The sequence below is a fragment of the Adiantum capillus-veneris genome, chromosome 15 (genome assembly GCF_014529385.1).
Source record: "Adiantum capillus-veneris isolate H3 chromosome 15, ASM1452938v2, whole genome shotgun sequence".
Taxonomy (NCBI): Eukaryota; Viridiplantae; Streptophyta; class Polypodiopsida; order Polypodiales; family Pteridaceae; genus Adiantum; species Adiantum capillus-veneris.
The window spans coordinates 82218206-82237227 of NC_140945.1; the positions used below are offsets into that span (position 1 = coordinate 82218206).

The 19022-nt window shown below is 43.1% G+C and overlaps 1 protein-coding gene across 1 annotated transcript; it reads right to left on the reverse strand.

Moving 5' to 3' along the window:
- Window positions 1-6006: 6006 nt before the first annotated feature.
- On the reverse strand, window positions 6007-9269 carry LOC147440968 (putative mediator of RNA polymerase II transcription subunit 26a). Its single transcript, XM_086482755.1, has 9 exons — window positions 8671-9269; window positions 8526-8594; window positions 8371-8453; window positions 8199-8281; window positions 7998-8098; window positions 7842-7872; window positions 7158-7753; window positions 7004-7082; window positions 6007-6771 (listed from the first exon to the last, which is right to left on the reverse strand). The coding sequence occupies exons 1-9, from the start codon at window positions 9028-9030 to the stop codon at window positions 6524-6526; spliced, it is 1650 nt and encodes a 549-aa protein (XP_086338881.1). The 5' UTR covers window positions 9031-9269; the 3' UTR covers window positions 6007-6523.
- Between the last annotated feature and the right edge of the window lie 9753 nt (window positions 9270-19022).

The window sequence follows — 19022 nt, forward strand, 5'->3', positions numbered from 1 at the left end:
CATGTGAAGTGATTGAACCAATTTGTGAGCATGATTGTGGTTTAGAGCAAGGGTGTGTACCCTTGGAGACTGATGAATCCATGCTAGAAGCTATGGATAGTGGTGATAGCCATGATGATGACATGGATGAGGTTATGTGTGATGATGAGTATGCTTATGATGATGAGAAGGGGTTTGGAATATACGAGTCCAACAACAAGGAACTCACAGATATGGATCCCTATGCTAAGGAGATGTGTGCCATGGAAATACCTTTGTGCTTTGGATGTCAACAACTTTACCTTCACACAATGCTTGGGTGCATGATTTACAGGTTGTTGCTATGGCTGGTGAAGCCAAGATGCCTGGTGATGAGTCATTTGAGTTGTCTCAATCGGGTGGGTTGAATGTGTTATGCAATATTTATGCTTTTGGAGCTCCAGATAGGGTGGATGTGTTAGTTGTATATGTATATGGTGCTTTTTGGTTGATTGGTGACAAATACATGTGTGGTGCTATGAGGCTTCTTGTGATTCAGGCGATATGTCTTTGGCCTTTTGATCCAGGTGGACATATAAACTTTTTTTTTCCTATGGGAATGTTTATTTGATTGCTCAAGTAGTTTCCTCTTTGATCTAGGAGGAGAGCAGATGATGAGGTGGGCTATACAACAGAGCCCTTTGGTGTATGCTAGTTGGTTGCTGCTGATCATGAATGATATAGGAGGCTAGGGGATGGGCAAATTATGTCATGAGTTTTTTGGAAGAAGTGATTGCACATATGTACATACACATGCATGGTGCATTGAATAAAGAATTGCGCATTTTCCAGAGCCAGGTGGTTACATGGGGCCCACATGTGTACATGTAGGACAACATGTACATAGTACATCAATTTTCATTATCACCAATACCGATGTGTTTTTTATATAATAATGAGGAGTTGGTGGAGCGTAAAACTTCTTGAGCAAGCTATCAGCTACTCGATGCCATGAGGTAAGCAGGTGCGTCAGATGGCATCTAGTGGTGTCAGGAGGTCGAATGGGATCAGGCTTGCACGTGGATAAGTACAGACACAATGTGGGTGCTCCTTGTGATAATTATGCAAAAAGGTTATCATGATAATTGTATTTGGGGGCCACTTCACGTGATTGTGAGATGAATTATTGGGAAAGGTGTGCGGATGGATGTAGACGGGTGACAAAAATGCACTATGTGGCCATTTTTTGGCCTGTTCGAGGTCCGTTTGAGGTCAATCAAAGGGCCAAAGGTGCACAAGGGATAAAGTGAAGTGTGGACACTGAAAAACCTGAGAAAAAAACCAGAAAAACGTGGAGAAAGAAGGAGGAACAGCCGCAACTGAGTTTTTGCTGTTTTTGGAGCCTGTTTTGGCCATAAACTACTCATCCGAGGTCGGATTTGAGCACTTTGACATTGTAGACTGGGGTTTTGGGCTGTTCCGGCGCAATGGTGCTGCCCACTTTTCCAAATTCCTCATTTTTTTTCTACTGTTTTGGTTGTGTAAGTTTCTCCTGTGAGAGCGAAGCCTCTGCTCAAATTTCTAATTGTATCTTGTATATTTCATCCACATTGTGTGAGCTATTTTTCCCATTGGTGTTGGCCCAAACTCAATTGTATCTAAAATCATAAATCTTCCTCTTTTGAACTAATATTTTTGGGTGTGTGTGTGTGTGTCTCTGTGTTGAGTGGGCAAATGATAGTCTCTCTCCTCTCACGCGTGTGTTTCCATCCTGCTCACAACGTCAATCTAGCATAGTGAGGATTCTTATGATCTAAAATAGATTAGGAAATGCTAATCTAAGCCACGTTGTGATACCAGTTGATAGGTTAAGGAGGATGGATTAGTGTGCCATTCATGTCATAAGCATGATTAAAGTAGGGTTAACTTAAAGCTTGATATTGGGCACACAGCACAATAGAGTGTAGTTGCAAAAATGATAGACTTTATATTATTCAGCATAATGTGCCTCTATATAGGCATATATAAAAGGGATAGCCTTTTGATACATGACCATAAGATATGGCTACCTATGCACAAACACAAGTGGCTAGTCTTTACACATGGATTATCGACACATGATTTTTCTAGGTGGAAGAGATTGTTCACACGAGATGCAACAAAAGCCCGCATCCCAACACAATTCTCTCAAAGCCAATAAACAATCACAATCCAACAAATTCCTATGTGGTGCACACAATGAAGGTGATAATCACGCAAATGTGAGATGTTCCAAATCTAACATGCCAAATGCTAATAAAAATATTCAAGATGGTCGTCACTTGCATAGAGGCCATCAAAGCTTCTAAGCATCCGTGGAAAGTCTTCTCAGAGGGAACCCAAGGCATAGCATGGAATCTAGAGATAGAAATCCCCAACAGAATATCATTATGGAAATGTATACCATATTCATGTTTTGGCCCTCGCATTACATGCAAATGTTCAAGGAGGCATTCATGACTGGATTCTTTGAACTAAACTCTACAATTTTCAACCCTCTCACAAAGGACCTACAAGCGTGCCACATTGCTTACCAGAGTGCACTCCTCAACAATCCCTTCAAAGACCTATCCATTCAGGCATACATGGTGTCTCGAGCGGAGAAGTTTAGAAGAATCACAAGGTTGCTTGAAAAATGTCAATTTGACTACTGAAGCCATCCAAAAGCCTTGCACAAGGATGGACATGGAGCGGTTAGGAAGGGGGGAATGTAAGCAGAATTACCCAACGAGCGCCCTCCTAGTCGGCTACAACATCATAGAGCCATTATTTTTATCATCACATTATTTTTTGAGAAAGCTCTGTATAAAAGAGGAATCATGATTACTGAATTGCATTACTGTACACTCTAAGTTATAATCTTTTTGTCCTCAACTAAAGAGACTTGTAGGCTTGTCGCTGACCAAATGAAAAGTCCTAGCTATAAAGTTCAAATTTTCTAGTTTGAAGACAACCCTTTGTATCTTTACCTAAAGTTTTGAAGAGCTCTATACGTACGACTGAGAGCAACTACTCAACAACACTTTGTAATCCATTTTTCTCAGCTTTGGTAATCAAAAATTCAATTCTAAAAAGTGCATTGAGTTCCTTGTTTCTTGCTCTTTAAGTTAAGTCTAATCATTCTCAACTTTGTTGTGGTTTGTGATTGCCTGATTGTGAGCTAAATTTACAATTTTGAGTGCAAAAATGATTGTTTTTTTATGTTTTGACCATAGGAAAATATTCTTACACCATAGGGTGACCTTTTTGGATAGTTCTATTGCAATTGATCATGATGAATCATGATTTTGGTACCTTATTGGATTGCAACCAGACTTTGTAGAACAGTGTCCTTAGGCCTATTATACCTCCTCCTAAAGTTTCATTGCATTTTGAGTCTGTTTGATCGACAAAATGGTGTGATGACCTAGAGCAGTGAGACAAGACATATGCAAATTTTCCAGGGTAGAGAGTGATAGATTTGCTAGTGTTGATGATAGCTTAGCTCTATAGGTCACTTTTTGAGATAGACACTCTTAAAGAGTTTCCGTGCTCCATCCTAATCGCTTCCTTGAGTATTGACATTACATTAGTGCCAAGCAGTTAAGCTACAAATGTTCAATCGTGGTGACCCGCTAACAATATATATGTGTGTGTGTGTATGTTTGTATGTATGTATATATATGTGTGTGTGTGTGTGTATCTGGGGGGTTCACCATTGAATACCCCCTATATAACATGTGGTTCCTGGGGTATTGAAAAAACCCCTCTTTTAACATGTCAAAGTGAATAAAATGATCCTTTATTTTAGGACTTTTTTTCAAAATTGAATATAACCCCTTATTTTGATGTATCTCTATTAAATTACTTAAAATGTTTGCAACCCCTCCTTTCAAACTCACGTTATATATTAACATGATTACATAGTGAATCCCCCGAGATGTGTATGTATATATGTCTATATGTATGAGACAAAAGCAACTGGAAGAGTTTTATAAACAGAGCCCAGCATAATTTCAACTGAGCATTTTGCAACGTTTTTCCGTACGCAACTTCAACCCGCTGCCCACATTTTTCGTCAGGCTCCTCCGCATGTACTCCCAAGACCCTCTCTCTCTCTCTCTCTCTCTCTCTCTCTCTCACACACACACACACAACCGAATAACGACCTACAGGATTGCCGAGCCATAGCAGCCCAGTAGTCTCTCTCTCTCTCTCTTCATCTCTCTCTCTCAAGCCACACAACACCGGCTGCTTCAAACCCAGTCGACATTAACGACCTCCAAAATTGCCGAGCTGTAGCAGCCCAGTCGTCTGGTCAAGGCCACCCGATTACTGCAATGCCGCCCTTTGCCGCATAGATTCATAGAACACAACCTCCTCCTCTTATTAACTGGCTGAAATTTGAATACACACGGCGATCACCTGATTTCCCTCACCGACAGCTGGCCAGTGGCCACCATCGTCCATCATTGCATGCTCCTTGCTGCACCATCTCAGCCACAAATCTCCTTGAGCCACTCTCACCTAGCAGCGGACGGCCCTTCGCAACCTCCTCCACATAACTAGACACTCTCCCTGCTCTAGGGCCTACCCCAATAGCCTAGCGCTTCTAGGCCGGTAGCATGTCAATGGTTACCACGTTGTTGGTGTGCACGACCAAAATGATTATTCACGGGAGGTGGTTAAGAGCGCTTTAAGGGCCTTCCGACAGCGCCTTGCACATAGCACAACCAAAAGCGCTGCAATGAGGAAGAACCTGCTTATTCGTCATCAATGGTGAGGGCTGAAAACAGTGCTAACAATAGAATGTTGACTAGGCCAAGCCGGTCATGTTGTGCAACTGCAAACGTAGAGGGTAGTTCGACCACCCTCTCGCCTAGCGGCCGCTCAATGCAGGAGGCAGTTCTGAACACGCTGTTAACCAGAGGCCCTTCAAGCGGCTTGTTTAATCAAGCTATGAGAAGGCGCTCTAAACTCTAAACAACCGCGGGTGATCGTTCTCAGATTGGGACTCTTGGGTGGCTAATGCTGAGGGAACATCCCCACCAATGAACTCTCCATCTCTTCTTGCGAGCCACCCCAAGGAATTGCGTATTTTAAGTGCTTATTGTAAAAACCTATCAGTATACAAGAATACTCAAATGTGACGCCCCAGAAGCTGGGCGCGTCATGGAGAGGTGCGTGGTGGGCGCGTTTGCGCTCAAAGGGCCCGGCTCGGACGGGACCGACTCGGGGCAAGGTGCTTTTGTCTTCAAGGGGTTTGGCTCGGATGGGACCGGCTCAGGTGGGCCCGGCTCGGACGGGACCGGCTCGGGTCGAGGTGTTGTCTTCCAGGGGGCCTGGCTCGGACGGGACCGGCTCAGGTGGGCCCGGCTCGACGAGACCGGCTCGAGTCGAGGTGTTGTCTTCAAGGGGTCCTGGCTCGGACGGCACCGGCTCAAGAGGGCCCGGCTCGAACGGGACCGGCTCGGGTCGAGTTGCCTTCAAGGGGGCCCGGCTCGGACGGGACCGACTCGGGCGTGGTTGCGTTCCATGGGTCGACGGCCGTGTTGCGTTTCGCGGGTCTTGCGTTCCAGGTCCCTAGCCCCGCGTAGCCTCAAGCTCCGCCGCACTCACGGAGGGTCATAGAGTTCCCTGGGGAACCTTGCGTGGAGTCCCCACGGTGCACGAGTGCGTGGAGTGAGGCTAGCGTGTCTAGGTGGGGGGGTCCCCTCCCGTGGCCGTTTTCGGGAGGCTCATACCCCCTATATCAAAGATTGCTTTTTGGAAAGAAGACAACTAGGTAGACTATAAATCCAGTTCCTTTTTTGTCATAAACAAAACTTCACTACAAGATTAACTAGAAATCTCTTGTGCCTATGAAAATTCGAGGGATAGAAAACCCTCTCTTACCCCACATAGATACATGAGGGAACACTCTTAATGTCAAATTTAAGAGGACAACATAACACTCCTCAAACAGTACCATACAACAATCACAATAGTGTTGGAATTGAAAGAGATTTCATTGACATAGTTGTCCTAGAGTGAACTTGAAACAACATAATGTTCATTTTTTATAATATGTGCGCTAATTAGAGTGCATAAGGTAACAACACACACTTTTCTATAGCTAGTTACATCATCTAGGTATACTAATATTAGCCATCGGTAAACCTCATTCCGCTCAAGGGCTAAACCTTCTGAACAACGCACACATACAAGTTCAACTAAGACAAAATTTAACAAACATTTGCGACTCTTGCTATTTCGTGGTGCACCTCTTTTTTAATAGAATCGAGCCTCAGTATGGGATTCCATGGCCTCAAGCAACAAGCCCCTAAAATACACTCATTCTGGTTGCACTCAATACATCAGCAATGCAAACAGTGACTCAAGCTCAAGCTGCAAAATTTTTGCTTGGAACCATCGCCACCGGGATTTATTGGAAGGAAGTGTGTAATTGGACACTCCGTGCATGCCATTCTGTGCCAACACAACAGCCTTCAAGGACATCTCCCACCATTTTGGTTGTAAAGATAAAGACCACAGATCCACAGTAAAATCAAGAGAACTTCCGGTGCAATTGACTGCCTTGCCCACTTTTAATGCAAGCTTTCTTATGTATAGGGGCATTCATTTTGGCTCCCACTTTGTCTTTGCCATGTACACGCGAATTCACCTTGGCCCTCCCTTCATGTCCAGATATTATGTCTTTATTATGTACATTTGTGCTCATCCTTGTCTTCCCTGCCTGACTAGAAAATGGAAGGTCCGAAGATGTCAAGATTTGCACAGTCCTCTGTTTTTTCGCTGAAAAAATAACATGCAAAAGCAACATTGATGTTCCTTGCATAAATTTAGAGAAACCAGACGACCATATAGAAAAAATCAAGTTCCAGACTTGGGCAAGTCATCCACAAGATTACATAACCATCTATTCATTATAAGCATTGACAAATCACTACAAATGCCCAGTTCCTCTTATCTTTACTCAAGACGTATCCATAATCTTTCACTCCACAGAAAATTAAAGAAAACTAACCATTCTCAGCTTGCTGATAACCTTCATGAAGCTTCCTCTTGGCGATCTCAAGTCTTTTATCAGTTTGATTCTTGCTTGACTGTTCAGAACAGAGAAATGAATCAAGTTGTGGAGTTCAATGTGCGTACATAAGTATCCAGTTATAGAAACGTACCATCACACGTGATTCATCCACATTGCATATTTTAATCTGGTCCAAACTTTTGGCATCAGCGGTTGGCTTAGCCCTGGCACATGCATTCTTAGTTAGCCTGCTCGGCAAGTCATTGCTCTGCCTCATACTGCTGCCATTGTTCAATGCTTTTGCCCTGGCTACATCTGCTGACACAGGCTTGGCTGTTGATATCTCATTACAAGGCCTACCGGAGCCGGAACCATTTGCAATGGTTTTTGATGGCAGACCATCATCATCATTACAAGGTCTACCGGGGCCAGAACCATTTGCAATGATTTTTAATAATGGCTGACCATCATCAGTCTGAGTCTTGCCACAATTGCTTGTTGCCTGTCTCTTGAGACCTGCTTCCTCTCTCCCCGCCTTATTGGAAGGGGGGTATTTATCATGGATAGCGCTGCCCCTATCTTCTGGTGTTGTCAATCCCCATGAATGCCCGGTGCTAACTTTTATATCGAGCTCATTACACTCAGTCAACATGCTTCCTGATTGTGACCTACACAAATGGCTTAGATTGTCTTTCACAGAGGCCTCCATAGAGTTCGGTGGGATCAGGCTGGCTCCTATCTCTGTACCTAAACCAAATTAGCTACAATAAATCAGCAGTTGCAAGAAAGCATTGTCCATCAGAAGATAAGATACTGAAAGGGATGTACGACATACAGAAGTCTTCACCATCCACGAAGTTGAACAGCTGCAAGCCAACACATACAGCTACCCATTAACAAGAAGCGCCCATGAGTTCAACTCCTACTTAATCAGTTGTTGAAAAATTATCATTATGGATGACCCAAGACGAGCCTTTGCCCCAGCTTTTACCTGAGACAAATCCACGTCCGGAACTCCTGTATCCAAGAGTGCGCCTTCATCAAGTGGTGGTTCGAGCAATCCCGCTCCATCATTGCCATCTACTGCACAATCTGAATTCAAATTACACCCACAAAATAATGAGACAAAAGTTCAACGCCTTACGTACCAGCAAGTCATATCCACTTCTTTCAAGAAAAATAAGAATATTACCTGTCCTTGAGATAGTGGTTGCTGCCGTTGCGGTGACATCCTTCACACTAATCATCCACTCATCAACTAACAATTTCCATTGCCTGCAAAGTCGCAGACACAGACTCCTCAAGAAGAGACGAATCGACCACAACAACTGTGTATGTCATGGACGACCCCAATCGTCTTATACCTCATCAACTCTTTCGCAATGGCTTTCACCCTTTGCGAAGAATGCCTTTTCAAGTTCCTTACATGCTTGCCTATTTCTGTAGCCTGAAGCAAAGTACTTTGTTAACATGCCAATGCACAAGAAAGAGCAAGACTGCAAATTGCATCTTAAACAACCTTCAAATTATCCACACTGATCTGAATATATTGGAGTCTTTGCAATGCCTCCAAGATAACATTCTCAGGCTGCAATGAACAGAAAACATTGCATATGCCACATCAAGAAAGCGACCTTGAACACATGCACAAGTGCTACACATACTTGGTCTACATCCACTAGCGTTGCTTTGATGCAATGGAGGTCTCTGAGGATAAGAGCCTCTTCCTCCAACTCATCCGAGAGAGCTTCAGCATCATCATGAAGCGGCCGGCCGGTATCACCAGCATTGATGGGTGCTTTAAGCATGTGAGCAGGGCCGGTTCCTCTGACTTCATAGATGAGACAGGGGTCATCCGTGACATGTTGTCGGAGCAGGCTTCGATCAAAGAGGGTTTCTGCGATTTGATCGCGCCGTGCTCTGAAGTCTTGAGGGTAATCTGCGGCTGCAACAGTGATGGCTTGTTGGATGAGGGTCCAAATGTCGGCCTTGGATTTTGCAAAGAAGCTACGCCATCGCTCCATCTCTACGAGTCATCCAGGGGAAAGTGTGTGGGTGTGTGGGGATAGAGCGGGATGTTGATCACTTGGGAAGAAGAGCCACGCAGGAGCGAGGGGTGGAGATGGTGAGAGGCAACATTCCCACCTTGCCAGGGAGCAGCTTTTGGTGTGATTTGATAGCGCAGAGAGAGAAGGCCATCCACATTCGCCTGGAAGTTTCAGCAGACCAAATTTGCCCCATGAAAAAGCGAGCCTTCGTTTTTTAAGCCACAAAGCAATGCCTATTCCATCCAACTAGTCTTGCTTTGGTTAACGCGTGAAATGGTGTAAATCATCTATAATATACTATCTATATACTATAGATAAAAGGGGGAGCGATCCCCCCCCCCCCCCACACACACACACACACACAAAAAGATGTCTATCTCTAGTGCTGCATCCTGCCAATGTGCTCGGCATCTTGGCGACACAACAAGATAGTGATAGAGAGATAGAGAGAGATGATGTGGCCAGAGGCCGCGCCTCCAAACTAAGGTAAGGGGACCAATAGAAGGACGGCACCCGATACCAAGCTATGACATATGCCAATAATATTGCATGCGGCTTTGATTTCAACTTTGGAAAAAAAGGCAAGGTGGCTATCGTGGAAAAAGAAGGACGCACGCGTGCTAGGTTCAAGTTTGCCCACCTTTTGGCCCCTCCGCGCTGCATTACTTTCTTTTATGAGTTTTGGGCTAGAATTACTGGCAGGAACCACACACTCGTGCGTGAGCTGTTGTTTTGACAATGGCGATCCAAGCAGAGAGGGATATACAGGCGAAACTGTGAAATGCAGTTTAAGGAGGAAAAGTGCACCACATCAAGTTTAGTGCCTCAGCAGTAGCCCCCTCACCTTAGTGGTTATTGTGCGAAGTGGTGTAAATAGATAAAAGGGGTTGGCCTTCTCAAGGTGGCTAGTGGAAAGGCCTTGAGGTGCATGACAAGCTGATGGCCCCTTGGTGGTCCAACCTAAGACTTGGAGGCATAACGGGCAAGTTAGTGCAAAAAGTAACTAGAGCATCGGAGGTGCTCGAGTGGGGAGAGTTAACAAGATACTTCTAAAACTCCATCACTCACTAATCTCCTTGGCTCTCTAAAGCACGAAACATCCCTTTGAACCCTTTCTAGAGAGAAATAGCCAGAAAGATAAACAATAAAGAACTCAGACAACCAGCCAATTTCTATGACAGCAATAGCAGGAGCTAGAAAGGAACAGACCAACTGGCTACCCAGTTCAATCTCAATGGGATTGAAAGACTATTGGTGGTAAACAGAGCTTTGGCATGGCTTAACAACTACTATATGCCGGTGTGTGAGTCTAAGTCCGAGTGGAAAGCTTGGCGATGGCCTAAGAGCCGACACTTTTATAAACCGAAAACCAAGGATATTTACCTAGGTGTGTAAGGCCAAGGGCAAACCCAAGGGGGGTCACAGACCTAGGCCAAGGGTCGGCTGCTAGGTGTGGACAGGGGATTTTAAGTATGAATGGCCAAGGGCCTATATTATGGGTGGTAGGGCAAAGAATCCTTCACGATAGTTCCCTCAGTCTCACATTGGCATCATAACAAGGCTAATTTTGGGGCAAAAAGGGTCGTGGACCTCTCATGCAAGTTTGCATGCTCATGCACAACCAATGGAGTGGAGATCAGCTCTTCCAAGGCGGGAGGTCAAAGCCGGAGCACCATGTGCAAAGCCGCTTGCGGTGAGGGGGGAACAAAGGCGACCATCGCCAAATGCCGCAAGGGCAGGTTCTACAAGAGCGCGAGGACGGAAGGAGCAATTCACGTCTCTTCGCCCTGCCGAGACACACCACAGCTCGTAGCAACTCTCTCTCTCTCTCTCTCTCTCTCTCTCTCTCTCTCTCTCTCTCTCTCTCTCTCTCTCTCTCTCTCTCTCTCTCTCTCTCTCTCTCTCTCTCTCTCTCTCTCTCTCTATGGGAAATTGGCAAGGCCATGATCTCGAAATCAGGGATGCATTCTCTTGGAAATCGGCAAGGGAAAGGCCATGGTTTTTGCCTTTGCAATAGATAGCCTCGATAAGAGGGCTTTTGCAGTGTTTTTTTAATGCTTCCACTCAAGTATACAATTGGACAAGATCGGTTAGTTGTCAATATTGACCCCATCAAGCATATACGATAAGTATTCAAAGCTTTTCATGCATGGCATGTGATATCTCAAACGGTTATGAGCACAGTCACTAGCCGAATGGATTATATCACCAACGATTTGTAGAGCCAAGTTTACATCAGCATAGCTCTCAAGGATAACAGATCTTGAACCTTTCAAGGTGAATCAGTAAGTAAATTTGAATTAGCGATTTCATTTTTGCATTTTCATCATGTTAGCAAAACTATCCAAAGAAAAAACAAGGATGTGGTGATGCAAAGGCAAGGCCTTTTGTTCCCCTAGATGAGAGGTCCCAGAAGTTTAGCATCATGACTCTTTGTTGCTCAAGGAGTAGACAGAGATATAGCTCACTTGACAACAAACCAAATCCGATGGGTTTGAAAATTCACTAGCAGCCGGTGCATACAAGCAGTATGGAGGAACTTGGGTATGCTTTGATTCTATAATTACTATCTGTATTGTTATGCTACCATTTGGTATATTATTCGACAAGGTTGATAATTGATGAGATTAATTTTCTTTTAACTCTTTTTAATATGCCACTGCCATAAGATACATTACGGAAGCAAGGCTCCATATACCGACACTGTAACAATTACTGGTCTATAAAGCTTGTAAATAGCGGAAAATAACTTAACATAGTGAGCATTTCATTAAGAGCAAATTCCTAATGAGCATACAAGAGTGCTTGGTTGGAGATAACAACATTAGCATAACACCTAATTAGTTTGGCATAACAATACTTGAAAGAGAGAGAGAAATAGAACAATTGACAACTATTGAGGACCGGAGTTACATGGACCAGTCCCCCCTCCATTAGGCATTTGTATTATAACTTCTCCCATTAAGAGAGACTTTGTACAATACAATTCTTTGTGTTCCTTGGTAAAAACTCGTCGGTGCTATGAAGATGGAAGCTTCATGCACCAAACTTACATGTGATAACACATAACATCAGTTACTCATTGGTCTCAGACCCAAGACCTCACACACCTTCAAAGATGGTGAGAGCTAGTGGGGTATGAGAGTAGATCTAGAGGAAGAAGGAGTATTCTTACGAGAAAGAAGTATTTCCTCACTTAATTACTCTTGTAGCTTTGCTTAGCTTAGTAATTAGATAATAGAGGAGAGAAGCATGGCATTGAAGCTTAGCTCTTGGTTGGATTTGCATTCCATATCCAAGAGTTGTTGGTGTAGGCCTCCATTCTCAAACTTGGAGACGGAGATGAGCTTTCCATTAAAGCTTGGAGAAAGAGATGATTTTCTTGCTCTACACATGAGTTGTGTGAGTGTGTGTGGAATAATGCCCTTCCAAAACAGCCCCCTCTCTCCTCTTGGTTGACCCCCCTTGCCAATTACTCATGCTGCATTCCTATTAGCCCTTGAAAAGCCTAGCCAATAGTATTTGAGTATGATTTTTACTCTTGCTAGCTTCCTATTGGCCCGTAAATAATTTGGCCAATAGCCTTTGAGAGGCCCAGTCAAGAGCCTTGTGACAAGTGTCCATACTTTTTTCCATTTTGTAAATGCCAAATAATTAATTTAATTATCTGCATTGCTATTGGACCTTTTAGTCCTTTGGCCAATAGGAATTAAGCAATTTTAGGAACTGCTTAATCATCATTGGACCTTTTGACTGTCGAATATTCTTTTAGGGAGACTATTTCTTATTGGTTATTTTTTTAGCATTTATAAAAATAAAATTTTAGTTCACACTAGCAAACTTCTCATTGGACCTCTGTGCCCATCCAATAGGATTCAGGCAAGAATTGGGGTTTCTTTGCATGCCTGACATGTGTCCTCTTTACTTTGTGGAAAGGGTAAGCTTAGGTGTATAGTGTGTGTGTGTGTGTGTGTGTGTGTGTGTCTAGTCCTTATTAAGCTTTTTCATCTTCCCAAAACGTTTTTTGCTTTTTTCCTCTAGCTTATTGGCCTTTTGCGCACACACAAAGCATCCAATTCCATTTACAATTGACCATTGGACTTTACACTTTGAAATTTTGGAACTTAACCTTTTGGAAGTCTTAATGGGCTGAACCCTAAGGTCTTTGGAGCCCATTCATTGCACATTGCACATTGCTCTTGTGCAGATGGTACCCCTTTGGATCCCTACTGTGGGCCCCCTATTGTGACTAGTCTGCTAGCTTTACTAATAATCTAGCTTTTTCTCCCCTAGTAATTCCCCATATTAAATGATCAGTTTAACATGAGAAAATCATTTAGGAGAATTAGATATTAGTTATTATGACAGACACTCAAAAAACTGACTTGTGTATTACGTCAACGATTTCATTTTTGATATCCTCTCCTTGTGCTACCTAGAGGAGGGGGAAAGCAAGGCTTTCAGGAGCACAGCTCCATGCATCGGATGCATAATCACTTCAAAGCCATTGTAGCAGGCAACATATGTACATCACATTGCAATCCTTAGTTATGAGCTAAATCCAATGTCGACCACCACTTATACGAGATGCTATGACTCTCAATGCCAAGGGAACCGTTAACTTTAAGTTCCACTTTTGAACTTATTCATTTTTGTAGAAATTTTCACATTGCCAACTTGTCAAGCAAATGTTGCTTTGATCAAGCAATATTTGGCAATAGATGACACTTGATAGCTAAGTTGTAGATGCTATGTCTACCAATATTGGGCAATATCATGATTCTCAATAAGCTGCACGATTTGGCAAGGCCAATTCTCTGTGAAATTTTAGTAAGGTCCATTCTTTTTTGTTTTGACATATGTGTATCACCATGAGCACGTGTTAGCTATGAGCACTCGAACTGCGTTTTGTCTCATCTTTTGGATGAACTTCATGCGAAGCAAAGCTTCTCTTATGTGCCAAGGTATTATTGATTGACTTCAAATCAACAATAATGGCACACATCTTTGGCACTACGTGGATTTAAGCTCACAATTTATGTAACGACACACTGTGATGTATCCATGCCAGGGTAATCGTGCAAGGCACGTATACCAGGGGCTCACATGGTTGAGACTGTAATTGAAGCCAAGGGCTTATTATTCTATTTTTTAATATGTATGCATGGCGTACTAGTACGATGGACGTATGATGACATCCCATCACTGTATACGCTTTCGCTATAAAACTAGCTACTCTGTCACGGATGAAGTAAGTTATTGATGTCTACAAACTTTTTTATTTATGTTTATTCACAGGCAAAGTGCCATACTTAAGTCACCCTGGTACAATCATTACCACATACAAGGTAGGTGGGTCGAGATGTGACTTATGGTAGCTCAAGAGCATTGTACGGGCACACTATTGTATGCTTATAGGATAAGCTGCCACACAACCATTGTCTACACAGAGGCATACATGGTAGAATAAGGGATTTTTCTCATCCTAGCATTCTCTGTTTCTCTCTCCTTCTTAATTCTTTGCAAGAAAGGTGAAATCACTCATGATTTTACTAAAATCTTTTGATGTCGATATGGTAACAGAAAGGGCTAAGAGCCATCTGTTTTTGAATGACTAAGAGCCATCTATTTGGGAATGGCTAAGAGCCATCTGTTTGTAATCCATCAGTGATTGCTTTCAAGATCAAGCAATTCTATCCAATTGAGTACCCATCGATTTTGAATGGACAAGCAAGAGTCTTGCCATTACTGATTTTTTGGGTGTTATTTTAGCACTACATACTTTAAGTTTGAAGATCACGTTGATTTTTTGAAAGTCTTAAATTCATAAAGTCTTACCTCTACCAAGGTGTATAGATAAGCAAGAATTTCAAATAGCATGGTTGTTTACAAAAACCCGGATTTGTGGGTCTAGCAAAGATCCAGTTGTGAATATGATTCCAACTTGAGTGGATCTCCAATTTTATCTATAGCACTAAGAGTGTTTATACAAGTACAATTTTAGTGTTGATGGTCAACCTGGGAACCTTCACACTTGCATTTTCAAGGAAAGAAGTCCACAAGCTGCCAAGGGGTAGTGGACAATTTCAACTTCCAAAGTTAACTTCAATTACTATTGGCTGCTAGTTGAGCAGTTTCCTTGCAAAGTCTAACCAAGGGGTTTGACAAAGTAGATTTTAACCAAGGGGTTTGTATTGCAAAGGAAAAACATAGGGTTACATGTGCGATACTACTTGAATTTCACTAATTTTCAATTAGTGTTCCTAGGCCTTTGTAGGCAAAAGTTTGGCGTGTCTTTGAGTACAAGGAAGTGAACACTATGTTCAACCTCCAGGTACGCATTTGATTTGGTTTTGTTTCTCTTTTAAATATATTTTTATTTACTTTTCCATTTAGGATGCATAAACTTCTACGTTTTCATCCATTTTGCTCTTTAAGAGACCTGACAAGGTCATGTAGGAGCAAAGTATTTTGGACATAGTGTCCAATACACATTCTTGCATTATGCAGTTTTGGCACATGTTGTCACATGGGATACAACATGGTCTAGAAACTCAAGGAGTTCAGTTTAGCCAGTGTGGAGCAAGGCTAATGAGGGTCCCTCTCTCCCGTTGTAGAGTGTTTGCAGTTACCTCCACACAACATCTCGTACTTGAAGGTTGTTATTTTTTCTAAACATCCTTAGTTGAGACATATTCCATATGTGGAGAATATGAGTCTCTAGACTGACACTAACGCCGGTTATTTTAATTATGTGCCGCGGCGAAGTCCCTAGGTGTTGGTCAGATCCCTTTTATAGACCATTTTTGGCACATCGTATCATAAACGATTTTAGTGGCAAAAAACTATCAGATACTCCGAAAGACTTGTTAAGGTGTTGTTAAAGAATAATAACAAATGGTTCTTTATGAATATAACAAGGTTATGTGTCGCTAAGGAAAAAGTTTCATCATTTGTACCTAGAAGTGACTTATGTTTCACCTTCTATTATGGTTCAAACATTTTAGCAAGGCTTGCAAATGATTGAAGTAGAAAATATTTAGTTTCTTTTCAACACTTCCCTTTCATGTGTGCTCGGAGCATCACATTTGCCATAAGTATTGGCAAGTATGATCATGGATATGCAGGTTTGGATTTGTTTTTGTTAAATGCATGCACACTAGGTGTTATGGGTCCTAGTGTTTAGCAAAGGCTGATTTGGAGCGGCATGCATATTTGTCACATTAGTTGCTTATGAAGCATTTTACACTCTATGTGTAGTATCTCTATGAGATTACTTTTGGATCTACCAATCACCAATAGAGGTCATGGCTTTGTTTGGGTGCTTGTGGATCTTTCAAGTTAACCAAAGATGGTTATTCATAACATTGTTGATTTCTCAACAATGTTATAAGGAACTGTGATCCCTGTTTACCAATCATCTAGCACACTATCTGTAAATTGTGGGGAAACACACCTCAGTATTGTCAGTTATCCAAAGAAAATAGGTCGATTACAAGCGTAATCTTGTGTTAAAGGATATGCGAAGAGCGTATGTTAGCACCGAGAAATCCAATTAGCAAGCATGTATTGCTCTAGTTGGAGTTTGTTAACCATAAGGTAAAGCATGTTAGCGACTAGGTTTAGTCTCTTCATGATTAAGTCAGGTTCTCAACCTTGAACACTAGTCATGGTGGGGTTGTTTACTGATATGATACGATAACAAGTCAAGGACTTATACTTTGTTGATGAGTTATGTCAGCCAGTTACTTTCATAAATGGAGTTTACACACTATTCTTTATGAGCCGGTTACACAAGAAGGTTGCAACAGGACAACAATGTGAAAAATCAAGATGTTAATCTTGGTTTCATTGAACCTCCTTTTGAATCGTGTTCTGGTCAAAAGAACAACTGGATCCATGATGGATGCCACTGTGGAAAACATTAGTGTTCTTATGAAGATACAACCACTTTTGTTTTTGAGGACAAAAATGCTTCTCCAAGGGGGGAGTAATGTAAGGCCAAGGGCAAACCCAATGAAGGGGATCGGGGAGCACCACAGACGGAGAGTGAGAGAGAGAGAGAGAAGGAGACACACACGATGTGGGTGGGGAGTAAAAGTGGAAGCTCCCCCTATACAGTATACTCACTATAAGTATAGGGTAACAGTGGGCGGGCGCCCATGACCTGGGCGACCGGTCAAGGCACATAGGCCTTAACCCCAACAACCTCCCACTTAAAGGCCAATGTGCCTTTAAGCAAGATCTACTAGTGTACAACTAATAGAAGGTGAGAGATTCTCTCAACCTATGCCCACTGACTCTCTATGAGCTAGTGCATCCGGCTCTACTGATAGACAAACATCCCGCTGCGGAAGCCACACAGAGCTAGCTCCAAGCTCTGCAAATAGTCTATAAGAGCTCATGCACTCCTGCAAGTATCAGTCCAATACTTGCAAACCTCCCCTATGCTCTATGCCGAGATCAGTTATCGAAAAACTAATCAACCCTGCTGCAAATGCTCCCACTGCAGCTGCTATGTCAGGCCTCGAGATCAGCATCTCGTACATGAGGACACCGAACGTTGATGCAACCCTGGCAACCTCTGCCACCTCCAACTCAGAACTCAACTCATGGCAATCCTGTCCCCTATCATAGAGACCATGGCACTCTGACTCCGAGCTCTAGAGTGACTCCTCGTGCCCACCACATATCACATGTGTACCAAGAGTATCCATCTGTCCTGAATCTGCATCAAGCTCTGGCATAAGCATATCAAGAAATGACTCCACAATAGCCGACATCTCAGCATCCATGTGAGTCATCTCTGTCATCACCTCTGATGACTCATCCTACTGTGACTCACTAGAGCTATCCCGCTCTACTTGTGCATCATTGCCAACTTTAGAGCCAATCTTAGAGGAGAGTCTTTCTGATACTTCTTCAGAGAGATCCTACTCGCCTGCTCTCTCGCTGTCTACCTAGCTACATGATCACAGAGACAACATCGTCTCTCCCGTGATCCACATGCAATGGGTAACCTGGGCCACTCCTGGCACCTCTCGCAATCACTAGCGAACCCAAATGCATCACAAAATCTCGCTCTTGAAGCGAAATCTGACATCCACTATCCCGTAACTGTCTGACTGAGATCAAATCCCGTCTCAGATCTGGCACATAACGCACATGACGCAGGGTAAATCTCATACCACTGGGCAAGGACAAACATATGTCTCCTGTACCCTCAATGTCATACACAGCACCATCAGCCATGTGCACACAACCAAGTCTCCCACTAGAAAACGTGCTAAACCACTCACAATGCGACGTGACATGGAAAGTAGCATCTGAATCTAGTAACCAATGTGAAGACAATGTGCAATCCGATATGCACTCCGTAGACATAAGATCGTCTGAAGACAAGCTAGATGTAAATGTGACATCGCCGTCACAAGCATACTCAGTAACCATCGTACTGATCTCACTAGCATCTGTCGTGCCCAAATCTGCATCACGCATCTGTCGCCTCCGTTGTCTCAAACGCATGAAACATCGACGCCTAATGTGCCCTCTATGTCCACAATGCCAACATGTCAAGTCTCTATGCCGTCGAGACTTGCGTGTGGGATCAATCTCTCCCATGGACATAGAAGTGGGACTAGACTCCCCTGTAGACATGGATGTCACGTACATAGCATGTAAACTCTGCCATAAAGCACGAGTTGTAGTCTCCCTCGAGACCTGCCAGTCAACAGACTCAACCAGATGCAAACGAATCGTAGACATTGCCAACTCATCAAGATCCTGCCAATCATCATCACGCATAGACTTGGGTTTCGCCGATAAACCACGCAAGGGTTTATCCTGCCCCAAATTCACCAATGCAACAAGCATATGCTCCTTCCAAGCAACAAAATCTGCACCATCAAACTGTGTCAGACCATAACGCTGGAAGTCAAATGAAAAATCAGCCATAATGCTCACAAAAG